We start from the raw sequence: 14,340 nt of genomic DNA, 5'->3' as shown, positions 1-14,340 counted from the left end.
AAACTTATATTAACTTACTTAATACCGATTTTAATAAACTTTAAAGCCATTCAGTTATAAATACAAAAGAAATTGGAAAACCTTTTATGTGTAGTAAAAAGATTTATTTATTCTTAAACAAGGATTCTTTCTTTTCTTAATGAGAATGTTAAATTTATTGTAAGGATTTACTTTTTTTGATGTTAAAGTCTTCAGCTAGTGTGTTTAAGTATTTGTTATTCACTTGCGTTAATACATATTGTTTGACCGAAGATTTAATTTTTGCAATTCCCTGCAAGCTTTATTTTGAGCTTTAGTGTCAGCAATACTACATGTAGTAGGGGTTAACAAAGTGTCATGTTCGAAGTAATGCTTAATAGTATTTCGTAGCTATTCTGCACGGGCGTTAAAAAATCGTTTATAAATTAAGTATGATTCTTAAGATCTACTTCTAAATATACTTTGAAATCGCTTTAAATACCACCGGCACAAGAAGCACAACAGTTGTCGCGATAGTAATCGTAGCTACATAACTTTGCTTTCGAAGCCAATTGGCAGTTGGCGAATTTATCAGTACATATCGGAACAGCTTCAGTTTTCGGCACTTCTGTAAAACATAATATAATATATATTTTGTATATGGCAAAGCTACTGAAAACAAAACCCACCTTCGCACTTTTGTGCATTGCAATTGCGATATATTGGTTCTCTAATTGTGTACCGACATTGCGATGATTCCCGTAAGACGTTCAACTTTATGTCGTACTCCAAACATTTTACACTGCGTCGCTGGTTACCAACCCCACATGGTTTTGAACACTGTTGAAAACAAAGGCCATTAGAAGACATTATAAACTAAAGTTACCATAGTGGCCTTAAAGATAACAACAACTATAAGCTTGTGTTCTTCTTTAAAGAAGTTCTCCAATCACTTAATGTTTTAAATTATTATTTTCTTATCTTAAATGCTTTACCACGTTACTTTTTGCAGAAAATGGAAAGCAGAGTTTCTATCGTTTTAAATAGATCTATATCATTTCTAATACATTTAAAGTATTTAAAAGCCAAATAGATTTAAAAACTAGAATCAACTCCCTGATATTTAAATTGTTAAGGTTCATTGTTGAGGTCAATATCTGAATACTTTGGTGTAACATTTTTCTGCCAACACTTGGAATCTGCAAACCGAAATCTTTTCGTAAAAACATACATTCATAAATGTATACAAATAAATGTTAAAATTTACACAGTGTAGTAAAAAATTCTTTAAACTTAATCTTTGGTTGCTATTAAAAGCATGAATCAAGGATGAAGAGATTTTTGTGACTTTAAAATTTAAAATCTATTTAATATTTCTGAGGAATATATATAAAGCTATATAGTTACCTCCGACCAGTCCGAGTAATGCCAACGGGCAGCGCAGTATTCCACCTCCTCGTGGGAGCACTTCTCCACGGATTGCGGCTTTAATTCCGGCGTACAGTCCTTGTCCTCTGTGATCAGCTGGTTGTGGATGCACAGCACCTGCCGGCTGCGGGTCAAGTCGAAGCAGTCGCCATTGCAGGAGGACCAGGGACCGGTGAACCAGTCGCCCACCTTGCAACTGGACTTCTCACAGGGACGACGACTTTCGGGAGTGGTGCTGGGATCACAGCGCTGCTCGCCGGCCTTTGACCGATCGCAAAATACTGTACGATACTCAACGCCCGACCCGCACGTGGCCGAGCAATACTGATTCCATTCGGACATCAACCAGATGGCATGGACTTCGGTGCCGTCGATCTTGCTGCGCTTGACCTGGGTGCTGTTTCCGGGGTCCAAGCTGCCTGGTAGCCGGTATCGCGAAAGATTGCGTCGCCGGTTCTTGGGACACTCGCACTGCTTCTGGGTGGGCGGCTGGTCCGCCATGCAGGCGGACTTATCCACGTGTATGACCAATCCGGAGGCGAGCTCCTGGACACAGCTCACCTCCCGCCGGCGAAAGGCACCGCTACTGAGGCATCGGCACTCGCCCCACTCGTCAACGCGCCAGTACGCCGGACACGGTTGCGTGTTGCAGTGCAATAGGTTCTCATTCAGCACCGGCTTCACGGAGTGCACGCAACGACGCTGCGAGTAGTACCGCAATGGATTCTTCCGAATGCAACGTATAATGGGTGTCTGAGTGCCGCCTCCGCACGATTTCGTGCAGCTACTGAACCCAATCACTTTCCAGTTAAAGATTCGCTTTCGTCCCGCCCTCGAGCTGCTCGACGAACTGGTGTCCTCGATTCCGGATCTCAGCAGACCATCGTTGCTCTCCAAGGACATCTCGTTTTCCTCTGACTCAGATATTATGGGCAGCATGTACTCGTACTTTATGCCAGTATTATTCGGTGTCTTGGTGAATACCTGAAGGACCAAAAATTACAAATGTAATTTGTACAAAGAAAGTTTACTCATTGTCAAAAAAAAAACTTAAAATTTGAACGTATTTACTTAAAAAATTAATAAAGAGTCCCCAAACATAATGAGATTGCTCTCGTGTTAGATAAATATAAGTCTTCTCCGTTTCTTAACATAAAATTTAAGAAAAAAATTTAAAAAAAATTAAAAATTATTGGAAAAATCAAAAAATTGTTCTGAATAAATTCAAAGTATAAAAAATCCGTTGGATAAGAAATTTACTCTAGTGGGTAGTGTATTTATGTTTTTAAGTTACACCAAAAGTGCTACCAGATTGCGAACAGATGTGTGGCAGACCTTAAAAATATCTAGACCCGCAAAGTTCAAAGTATGGATTAAGTAGCGATGAAAAACGTGACTTCTAACTCAGCTAACGTGAAAACGAAAAAAACCATTTATGCATATCGTCCCGGTTCTTTGGCTGACAAGAAAACAAGGCTAAAAGAATCTTAATTGATTTACCATAAGTTGCAATGCATCCCTGATGGGCCCAATGCTTGTGATCCACTCGGTAACTCCATTACTGTCCTGTGCTCCATCGATTCGGTGATAGTCGAATGTGGCTCCAACCGCTTCATAGGATCCACTTTCGGACACAGTATTCTCGCCATTGAAAATGGATACCTCTTTAGATGTACGCAAAACTAAAAAAAAAAGTATTAAAGCGCTAGAAAATCGGAAATATTATGTGATATCCGGATTAAAGATACCTAGCAAGTTGATGCTGTTTTTCAGTTCTGTTATTGAAATATTTGATGCACCCACTGGTAAGGTGGTAACATGTATGTAGGCATGTTCCGGGAGGGGATCACGAGTGAAGATCCCAGTGACAGGCCGGCACAGTAGTCCTCCGCAACTAACGGACCCACTGTGCGCATACAGCCCATCAATATCGCCACTGGCATGGACGGCCTTAAATTGAACAAAACAAATATGTAACAAGTGCTTTTATTCACTCTTATTTAGACTTAAATTCCAGTAATAAAATTGTACTTTTACTCACCAGTAATAGTAATGCAATCAATGTTTTCATTTCATTTAAATTTCACGCCTACACTTACTTTTATGCCAGTAAGAATTAACACTATTTTATTGATATAAAAGTTACCAAATTATATGTAATATATCCAAGGTGAAATTTTCTTTATTTCGACCCACTCTTCGAAAACTGTATTCTGCCTCTACACAGGAATATTAAAAATACCTCATATATATAGTAAGTTCAGGGTAATACGAGAGGAATTCGTGGGCTTTGCAAAAACATTATTTATTGGCCACTTATTAAGAGATTAAGATAAACAAAAAATAAATGAGTACAAAATACATTCAGTCTTATAAAGGGGCATATGTTCTACGAATGATTGCTTTTTGAATGGACTTTCTGTACGCACAACTGCGGCAATGTGTTTACTAAAATAATTCATTGAAATTAAGCTCATTGGACCCGTTCTAGTTTTTGCTTTCACGGAATTTTATTTTACTTTGATTTGTTGACCTATTCCAGTTTTCAGAAATCAATTTAAAACTTAAGGTGCAATTATGCAATTATTAGAAATGTACAAAAACTGTGAAACAAGGCTAAAAGGTAGATAAAGTTAAATGAATTAATAATTATTGGACAGATAAAATAGCTCAACCGATAAGGAGTAAAAAGTTTTCAGATGAAGTACTACATGCTACCAATTTAAATCGACAGTTTTTGGTAATCGCCAATTAAGTACCATTTTTTTTAATGTAATTTAATGTAATTGACGACTAATTTTACTAAAAAATATATATAAAACTCTTCTTCAACCGTACAAGTAAAAGAGATTATTTAGTTGATATATATTGACGAGTAAGATCAACAAAACAAAGATTTAAAAAAGTAATAGAATTTCTTAAATTCTACCCAATAAAATACAAGCATAAAGCCACAAATAAGTTTAAAGCCTCTACTAGAAGACAGAATTTTAACCAATTCACATATTACAATAGTTAATAGATTTTATTTAAGTCTATTTGCAAATGTTTACGGAAACAACAGGATTATTCAATGCTTGAAATTCAATTATTGACACAAATCAAAACTTGCGGCTCAGATAAAAAATTGCGAAACCAAATTTGTGAAGACACGCAAATAAATAAAGAAATATGCACCTAAAGATTGGCCTAACATCTCTAAAAATCTTTCAATTTATAAACCTTCAATTACACTATATATCACTATGAATTTTGTGTGCTTTCCGATTCAATGTACAACCAATACTAAGTTTTCAATATGTTTTTGTACTTGAAAAAGCTTTAGTATCGAAAAAGAGCGCGCAATTAGTGCTTTTTAATGTGCGTTGCTTTGTTTCTGAGGATGGAACTGAATAATTAAATTTATTCAATGGTGGGTTGCCCGCATTTTTATTATTTATATTAATATTAAAAATTGTTAAGCTACTAAATTGTTGAAACCTATATTAAATTACCTTAAATTCTAGTTTTAACTGACCTTGCAAGCGCCATCAACGCAAACAGCACGATCCCAATGTTGCGATCGATAGTATTCAGCTGGATGTTGACAAGGTGTACCATCAATTACAGATTCGTTGAGTGTGGCAAATGATTTCATTCCAAATGGCATGCAGTTGAGTTCACATTCAGCATCATCTATACAGAGTACATAGTTCTGTTACTTTTACACTCGCTATTCGTTTTGGAAAAAGCTACAACACATTTATAACAAAGATATTTGTAGTTCTATAACCAAGCATTCAAAAATGGTTAATAATGAAACAGTATCGAATGCCTTTTTAGGCATTTTAGATCGTTGCAATGCATACCCTTCACATAAGGTTCCCACCTATATCGATGGCCATGAAACTCTATTTCGTTGTAAGTTGTACATTGAGAAGCTCGAAAATCCGGGGATTGGGAGTCGCAAGGCACATCATTGCATAGCTGATAGCGTTTGAAGTAGCCCACACAGGCATTACTCGTAAGCTGATTATTTGTGGAGAGGTTTCTAAAATTTTAAAAATTCGTGCTTTAGAAATGATTGTAATTCATCCTTACCGTGTATAAACTTTGGCTTCCGTCAATACGATAACTTATTAAAACATTCAATTAACTTTCCTAAGATTTTCTCAAAAATAAAAAACCTTGTCAAATACTATTAAGTAGTATAGCTTAAACTTATCTACTAAAAAATTCATTTGGTACTTTGTGAAGAACTTTTAACTTTAATCGACAAAGGATGCTAGTCGTTGAAAATTAATTTTATTGTCAATTAATTTCCACGTTTAGAAAAAATAAACCAATTTAAACTGGAGCAATAACTAGAAAAATCAGTCTTATAGCTGCGATTAGCAATGCTTGAGGAAAATAGCAGAATCTGATGAAGCCGAATCGGAAATAGCTAATCAACTATGTTAGTATATAACTTACTTGTTAATGCATTTTCGAATTTGATGCCGAACGCCCCCTCCACAACTTCGCGAACACTCGCTCCAGTTACTCCAATTATCCCATCGTGGATATGGATAGACTTTCTTCTTAAGCTTTTTTGTAGTTACTACTTTTGGTGGATTTGGAGATGAGTAAGCCTCCATTATGTTTGGGGTTTGACTTGTAGTCGCAGCGTTACCATTTTCTACCGGATGCTTAGTAAGCGTCGTTGCTAGTGTTGTTGTTTCCAGATTAAGATTAGATGTCGATGTATTTTGATTGGTGCCATTTATTAACATATATGTTGGCTTTAATACTATTTCATCCGTTTTGTTAGATATTTTACTAGTCGTCTCGTTTTCCAAATATTCTTCTTTGTTATTTGGTTTTTGCTTAGGTGATAAATCTTTCCTCGTGTGCCATAAGTTGGCTAGCTCAAAATATGAGTTGTTCGAATGAATTTTTTTCGTCTTGGGTTTGCGGTGTTCTTTCAGCCACTCTTGATGTTTCTTAGCATGAAAATATTAGAGTTAATGAAATAAATAATTAAATAAAAAATAGTAAACATTAAAATAAATATTAAATAATTAAATTAATTGACAATTTAATTTGTTAGAATAAACAAAACGCTTAGTTACCATAAGTAATTAAGGATTTCAAAAAGTTTAGTGCCAGCTTCAACAGATTTTTAGAAAAGCAAGCAAAACTGTTTTTTGTTTTCTTTAAATTTCGAAATTCGTTAAATTCAAAAAGTATTACAAAATAATTTACGACTTCAAGCAAGATTATCATGCTATAAAAAAAATTCACCGAGCTTTATAGCGCTCCTCTGACCAAACTCAAAGTTGTTTGGCCTAAAAAAATATAAATTATTCCAATGCAAAATATTTGTCGATTAGGATTTAAAAAATTTTTTACACTTCCTGGAAAACAAAAAATTAAATTAAAGAATTCAAAATAAAATGATTCTAAATGTTTAAAATTTAAAGAGCTAATCGAAAACCTACCTTTATTCGATCTTTAGTGGATAAATCCGCGCTTACGAAACTGGTGTCGGGTATAAATGCCAGAACAATAAAAATACTGAAAATTAGATAAAATTATGTATATATTTTATAACCATCATTAAAGATACATAAATTTAGATTTCGTTTAGAACTTAATACAAGAAAATGACCTTTAAATAAAAAGTGGAAATTAAATACCGTTTGAGCAGCTATTAGTGATTATTAAAAACTTTTGGAATTAAGAAATTAATTCCTTATAATCGACATACAAAAAAATGAACATAGTGACCTTTATGGCCAATCTATCCAATCTATTCATATCCATGACGTTTATGAATTATTCACACCCAGTAACGTCTAGGAAAAATTAACTAATTTTTTAACTGCCTCTTTCGGTGTGAAATTGTTTAAAAATTAAATGAAATGAGTATAAAAAAGGAACCAAATCTAGAGCGAGACCTAAGTCAATTTATACCAGCATACACAGGCAGAAGTTTTAAAAATAAGTTTTATTTTGAGCAAAAAAACCATAAATTAATTAATTATGAAAAAATATTTATTTAAATAGCTGCAAATATTATTTGTATGGAAAGCAAAATTATTTGTTGTTCAAATCTATCGTATCTCTAATGCACTTCCGATTTGTTAAATGAATGTCTACTGATGAATGAAGGCAATTTCAAAGGGAAACAAAATACATTGAAGATCTGCTTGATAGCTACACTTTTTACAAACTTTATTTGTGAAACCGAGCCACTGTTCGGCGGCGAGAGTAAAAAAAGATCTTGATTAAATGCAGCTGAAAAAGATTTTCATCCCACCCTCTTTTTGGCTATCAAATTTGTATCTATCAAGAAGACCATTTAGTTAGGCTTTAGAAACCAGAGAAGCTATTGCATGTTTCGATATATCATTTTCTTACCTGAATATTAAAAACAGCTTTGCCATTTTTAAGCCTGAAATGATAAAAAAAAGTGTAAACAAATAAAATAAAAATATTTACAGTGATTGGTACTTTTTAAGTCTTTTATAAAAAATTAAATACGAAATGTGCTTATAACCCTAGTTAAGTCCAATTTTAAGATAAGACTGCTACGAAATTTAATTTTCCCAATTCCAAAGCTTTTGAACTACGAGCTACATGTTTATTTTTAAGTATGATTTGACTTTTTTATGTAGATAAATTCGCTATCGTTTTAAGCAATCTTCAATATGTGCCCGTACGCATATTCAGGCTTTGTTTTAGCAGCTCGCTCAGAGGAACTCAAGTTCCATTATTTCCATTGATTACGAATAAACCGACCGTGACTATTCGACTGGAATGGATGTACTTTCGGCAGCATACACTACAAACATCCGTGAACAAAAATGGGAAGGGCGTATTTCATTAGAGGCCTCCACACCCACTCAACATTTTGGAGCTATGTATGAGCACACATCTATTGCGCATACTACTACTACTACGCACATAAAATATTTTAAATAATTATATAAATCAGTTCACTTCAAGCTGGGGCTCAAGAATACCATTTAATTTAAGTGAGGCTACAGGATTCTGTACTCCATAAAATTCTATTGAAAAGTGATCTAAAGTCAATCAGATAAGGACCTTGTTGACAAAATTTAAACAACGTTGGTAGGATCAAAGGATCAAAAGAAATTTATATATTATGAAATGTCATTAGTTTTTCATTAGATAGTTTTGGGGGTTTCAATATCAACTTTCGTATGCGGAATGATGTTAAAAGTGCCTTTTCCGCCACTGACACACATTTGGAATGAGCAATAGACCCTAGAACAGTACGAGAACCGGGTATATAGAAATTCCTAATGTCACAATGTACTTTTCATACTTATCTGTGTCAATAGGCCCATATTGGGCCCATCTATGCACTGAAACTGCATTTGCCCATGTATGCACATCCACGAACTTAGCGCTGCAATGGCATTAGCACTTCACCATGCCACTGAACTCAGAACTCAGAACTCAAAAACACTCAATCCAAAGAGTGCGGATATTATGAAGAACTTGCATTAAAGTGAAGTGTTTAGAAAATCTTCAATCGGCCGCCCATGGAAAGCAAAGTACGTCTGCCCAAAATATTTTGATACACATGTCATATTTCCCGCATTCTTGTATTTCGTCATTCACACTCGTTTACATTATGTGAAACTTCCGCAATTAGCGAAACGAAAATGAGATATTTTGAAACCTACATATGTATGCGCACAGATGGGTTTGTTTAAATAGCTTGAAGAAAAAAACAAAAAAAAAAAAGATAACCGAAAAACATTATGGTGAAAATGTTAGTGTCTGTCACCAACCAAATTGGATAGATTTGATTTCGCTTTCAGATTTGGACAACTACTTTTGTGGCCGACTGTGCTATTATCCGTTCAGTCCTAAAACTTAATGACTGTAATTACGTTGCCACATCTAAGGCATGCAAAATAATGTAGTGTTATGGGTATTGAAACTTCCATCGACAGAGGGCTTTCTTTCACCACACTATGCATTTAGTACTTGAGTGATTACTGTCATCGGGAAGATAACCATTCAATTCGATTGAGATAAATTGGTTTGTCCCAAAACGCTTTTTCGTCTCAAGAAAACCCAAATCAATTACACACTTTTCCCCAAAAAGCAATTAAGCCCGTATTCAATTTGACTTCGGGGCTTTGAAGAGGCCAAAAGTTAACAAACCGAACAACTTCAAATAGGTTCAACTGAAAAAGGCCAACAGACAGACAAAAGGATATGGATCATCTATCAGAATACCTTTTTTCACGTTTCGTTACAATCACTAATTTATTTGTATTATTTGTTTTAATACGGGTATTGATGGAAACACAAGTTTTGAATTACAATTTAAAACGGATTAATTAAGGATCTGATCATTAAGGATCTGCACTTATATTTACTTTGTGTAGTCACGGAATTAGAAAAGGTTTAAAAAAGCAAAGGCAATTTTAACTGTGTAACTTTCCATCGTTTTATCAATTAACTATTTGCAAAATTTATATGAAATCCCGTATCACTGCACTCTTAATTCTGGATTAATTGAAGCCGCCGTCTTCATCGCGTGGTACTCAAATCCGAACTGAAATCCGAACTGAATTTTCGGGAAAGCGGCTTTGGGAACAGAAGTGTTAGAGGCAGACCGCGCCGCGAGCATCAGCGCAGCTCTGGCGATCGACTGCTAACAACAGCGCCCGCGCCCGAAGCTCCCCGATCCCCCAATGCCCCAATCCCCGGAGGAGTGGGAGTGGGGGTCCGACACTCACATAGGCATAGAGTCATTTGCCAGCGCCACCCAAAAGTCTGGAGCCAAACGTGCGTACATACAGATATGTGAGCACCCACAGTTTGGGGCGAGATAGTAGCTCAAAAGATGCCACCCGCGAAATCAAAAATATTTAAAATTCAAATTTAATTTTAATTTGTTTTTCCACAAAAGCATGCTAAATATATAATAGTATAATACGAATATAATAGTAATGGTTTTTTCTTATAGGACAATTTTGAGCAGTCCGTGACTGTTAAAAATATTAAACAATATGGTTATAGAAACCCAGTTTCTAATTTATTTATTATTTTTATAAGGACCATATATTTACATTTTTTAAAAGCCATAATATTAAGTGTCCTGATTTTTACAAACTTCGTACACACCATAAACTTTATTAAATTTTAGAATTTTCAATCAACAAATTTTTATATATTATAGTTTTTCATTTTTTTAGCTCATTAAAATAATATACATTTTCGAAGCCATATTTAAAAAATTAATTTCAGTTTTAATAAAGGGATCAAATTTATACTTATTTTTAGAGCAATCTGGAAAGGATTTAAGCCAAGTACTTCTAAATTGGAGTTACTAAGTAGATAATTTAAAAACACATTTAACCTTGGACTGTCGATGCTATGACAATGCCCCCAGTTGTACTTGTGACCACGGGTGAGTTACAATAATGTGGGTGATGTCTCTGCATATGTATGCATTTAACTTTATGTAGCTTTCAGCGGAATATCAATGCGAGAACAAATGTACATTCGAACCTTACGCAAACGCTTAATGCGAAAGTAATCCAAAGAAATTTATGGAGCCGAAATTGGTTATAATTCAGCAGAGCTCAATTCGGAATTAAGCTACCCACACTTTTGATTACAAAATGTAGGGTCCTGACTGTTTATCAGAAAGTAGAAAAGGTTTCTTAAAGAAATGAATAAATCAATAAATACTATATTAATATTCATATTCCAAAAAACATTAAAAACCGAATTATAGCGAAACCAGCATGTCTTATTTTGGATCACAGGAATTTAATGAAGTATTACGTATGTAAATGAAGTTCATATTATACCACAGCTTTTGTAATAAAAGTCAAAGGGCAATTTCTGAACAAGTGTTACGAAATAGGTACTCCAAAAAAACAACGAAACGCATTCTACTCCGAAACCAAAACACCTGAAAATATTTGGGTCAAGTAGGGTAGGTCATATTAGAAAATAAAAACCTTACTTGAATTGTTTTTCAGTAAAAAAAACTACAATTTGACCTCAAATTTTGTTTAAGCACCCGAACGAACAGCTTTGTATACCCATGCATTGCTCTAATTCATAGATTTTCTAAGACAAACCCCCAACTCGGCAAACTTATTGAAACTGCGCTTGTGCATCATTAAATTTGTAAATTCAAGATTGGGAGTCTATTAATTAGGTCGTTTGTTGCTATGCTGATATGGAGTAATAAATCTTCATTTTGGTTTTTATATGTAATTATACATTAGCTCAGTCTTATACACTTAACAGTCCAGTCGTTTCGCCGACATAAGGTAAAAATCCAAATCTTCGACAATAGTCTTACTAGTAATTTAATGTGCTATATATCAAGTTTGTATAGAAGCGCTGCACTATTATCAAGCCTTTTTTTCACGCCAAGCCCTTTAAACTCCATCGACCACACAAATGCAATTAACCCTAAGCTTCTCTGTGTAATAAATCTTAATTAATCTTAATTTCTTCTTTGTAGAATTAAGTTAACGGAATTCAATTAATAGCACTGTGCAGCCAAAAGTACACTTATTTTAAGCTTAGGAGTGATTTTTTAATAAGTGGAGCATTCCATTCATTTACAAAAGGGGAAAGCAATGTTATTTTAAAAAGATATTTGTTTACATTAGAATTCTTATTTTTAAAAGTAACCAATTTTTTTTACTAGCTCCACTTTTATTTTAAGTTAATAGTTATGTTTTAATTAAAAAAAAGAATGCCTAGTTTTTTGTTTGCACAATTTCTTAAAAATTGTAATTTATTGTTTAGCACAAACAACTATTTAATAAATTATAGTGAATTAAATCATTTAATATCAACGATTGGCACCTTTGGGCGAAAAACTTCAGCGTCAATATACGAAATTTATTTTAATACAATTTTTTTTATTTAAAATTGCCAATACTATTATATAAAATGTAGGCGGACATTCAACATTTGCGGGCTCTGTTGTAAAGTGTGGTTCAAAATAAACTTTTTAACTGCGGGGTAACGGAACTGTTTGAATAATAAAATTCACTCAATGATTTTGTGTTGATATTACGTTAATTGGGTAATGCTTTTGGGGGATGAACTCTTAGTATTTCGCCTTTAAAAGATTGCATACATGCACTGAAACAACATTGTTAATGTTTTACTTTTTATTATTTGGTTTGTTATAAGAAACTTAAATCGATTGTAAAAAGATTTTTGAATTATTATTTGTTGCGCTTTGTATTTATCTTTCAATTCGCATATTCTTTTATTAACATCAACTTTAAATATGCCAATTAAATCAAAATCACAGCTCCCTATATTTGTAGAATAATTCCAACAAATTTTATTATGAATTTAACATTCAACGTTTTGAAACGGTATGTTTTTTGTATTTAGTGTTTTAATTATAAAATATTAATAAAAATAAACTCATAAATCTAGCTTTCGTTAATTTGAAGTCTTTTCAACATTGGCTCAGATAGATCGTAGTGCTTTGCCATTTTCTGTAAAGCAAAACTTTAGATTCAAAATATATTTATATAACCTATATACATACCTCACAAAATGAAACATCAATAGAACAAATTGCCTGGGCAGGCTCATTTCCCTCCACTCTTTTTGAACTCACAACGTGAACCAAAGGCAAACCATCCTCGCCGTTTTCAACGGAGATTAAGTTCTCCTTGACAAGAAACGAAAGTTGCAACGCATTCTGAACGGTGTCCATGAAGTTATTTGGATTGCAAATTAATTTGAAATACGGAATCGGTTGATTACTGCCCTCCCGATATATTTGCCTGATCTGTTTCAGCATATGACTGACGGAGGCTGCACCTTCGTCCTTGCGTTCCAATTTATCACTCCTCTTTGGACGCTTTTCTTCAACCTACAAACAGATCATTATGGTTTAGATATATTATCAAGAGATTATTATTAAAATGAAAGAATGCAAATCATTTGACTGTTACATACAAAGTTGGATGCACGCAAGCGCAATGGATCCCAAGCTACGAGTAGACTTACTTGAGATTTTGTTTTGCGTTGAGCACGCTGTTTGGGGATGACTTCCTTTGGAGCAACATCTATGAACGGTAGCATGCTATCATTTGTGAAGAGCGGTCTGCCAAACTGAATGGCCAGTTCGCATACAGCATCCCAGTCCTCTTCATGTTCTTTGAAAACCAAATCGTTCTATCGAGAGTCCTTACATTATAATAATTTACCAAGAAATTTAAGTGCGTACTTACGATTGCCGTGATCACCATTCTGTCCGTAAAGTTAGTGTTGTGCTGTATTGCCTTTCCCACAACTTCATGATTGCGCCTCAACAGTTCCGTGTCCAGAACAAGCTCCGTCGAGTTTGTACGGCGGTCTTCATGTCCCTTGCTTATATCGTTCGCTGTACGAAGGATTTCTTCGATTGCCGCGATGGATTGGCCAAACGTATTGTTCTCAATTTGTTGCTCTGCATTAAATTAGATGTTTTATTTGTAACATTGTATTGCAATTCGATTACTTACCTATCTCAATGTTCTTTTCAATCAGATTTTGCAAGCACAATATTCTAACATCTTGATCCGATTCTTCCGTCGCCATCCGAGCTTGACTTTGAGAGGAATCCATAGTATTACGAAATAATTGTAACACAAAATCCAATCCAAAGCCAATTAGGAAGGTACCTTCAAAAATGATAGCTGTAAATTTTTGTAAACATACGGTTTATCGATGTCTTGTTGTCAAGATAGTGGCGAAGTTCGCATTTAAAACGATGACAATCGGAGCGAATGTATCGAAACAAATGAAATGGTTGGAATTTTTGAAAGATGTGAAACTCTCAATCCACTGAGCACATTTTTTAACGCTGTTTTAAGCTTTTTCGTACTAGATCATGGATTAAGGGATCATAGATGGTTGACTTTGGAAATGTACTATAAATCAGTTGTTCCTGTGTAAAAACTAAAAACA

The 14,340-nt window shown here is 34.3% G+C and overlaps 2 protein-coding genes across 8 annotated transcripts; both read right to left on the bottom strand.

Moving 5' to 3' along the window:
- Positions 1-82: 82 nt before the first annotated feature.
- Positions 83-10,030, bottom strand: LOC128262099 (thrombospondin type-1 domain-containing protein 4). 7 transcript variants are annotated; one of them, XM_052996156.1, is made up of 11 exons: positions 9,768-10,030; positions 7,768-7,801; positions 6,846-6,921; positions 5,839-6,347; positions 5,235-5,416; positions 4,904-5,061; positions 3,135-3,336; positions 2,887-3,068; positions 1,366-2,370; positions 648-798; positions 83-586 (listed from the first exon to the last, which is right to left on the bottom strand). In XM_052996156.1, the coding sequence occupies exons 2-11, from the start codon at positions 7,791-7,793 to the stop codon at positions 453-455; spliced, it is 2,625 nt and encodes an 874-aa protein (XP_052852116.1). In that variant the 5' UTR covers positions 7,794-7,801; positions 9,768-10,030; the 3' UTR covers positions 83-452. The 7 variants fall into 7 exon arrangements, with proteins under 7 accessions (XP_052852116.1, XP_052852115.1, XP_052852114.1 ...); XM_052996155.1 differs by lacking the exon at positions 9,768-10,030 and adding an exon at positions 9,625-9,760; XM_052996154.1 differs by lacking the exon at positions 9,768-10,030 and adding an exon at positions 8,699-9,596.
- A 2,567-nt stretch (positions 10,031-12,597) lies between these two features.
- On the bottom strand, positions 12,598-14,107 carry LOC128261362 (uncharacterized). The gene is made up of 5 exons (XM_052995025.1): positions 13,896-14,107; positions 13,623-13,840; positions 13,399-13,566; positions 12,932-13,261; positions 12,598-12,878 (listed from the first exon to the last, which is right to left on the bottom strand). The coding sequence occupies exons 1-5, from the start codon at positions 13,996-13,998 to the stop codon at positions 12,813-12,815; spliced, it is 885 nt and encodes a 294-aa protein (XP_052850985.1). The 5' UTR covers positions 13,999-14,107; the 3' UTR covers positions 12,598-12,812.
- Between the last annotated feature and the right edge of the window lie 233 nt (positions 14,108-14,340).

The sequence above is a fragment of the Drosophila gunungcola genome, unplaced genomic scaffold, assembly GCF_025200985.1.
Source record: "Drosophila gunungcola strain Sukarami unplaced genomic scaffold, Dgunungcola_SK_2 000001F, whole genome shotgun sequence".
In the NCBI taxonomy this organism is placed as follows: Eukaryota; Metazoa; Arthropoda; class Insecta; order Diptera; family Drosophilidae; genus Drosophila; species Drosophila gunungcola.
This window is presented reverse-complemented; position numbering and strand designations above follow the sequence as displayed.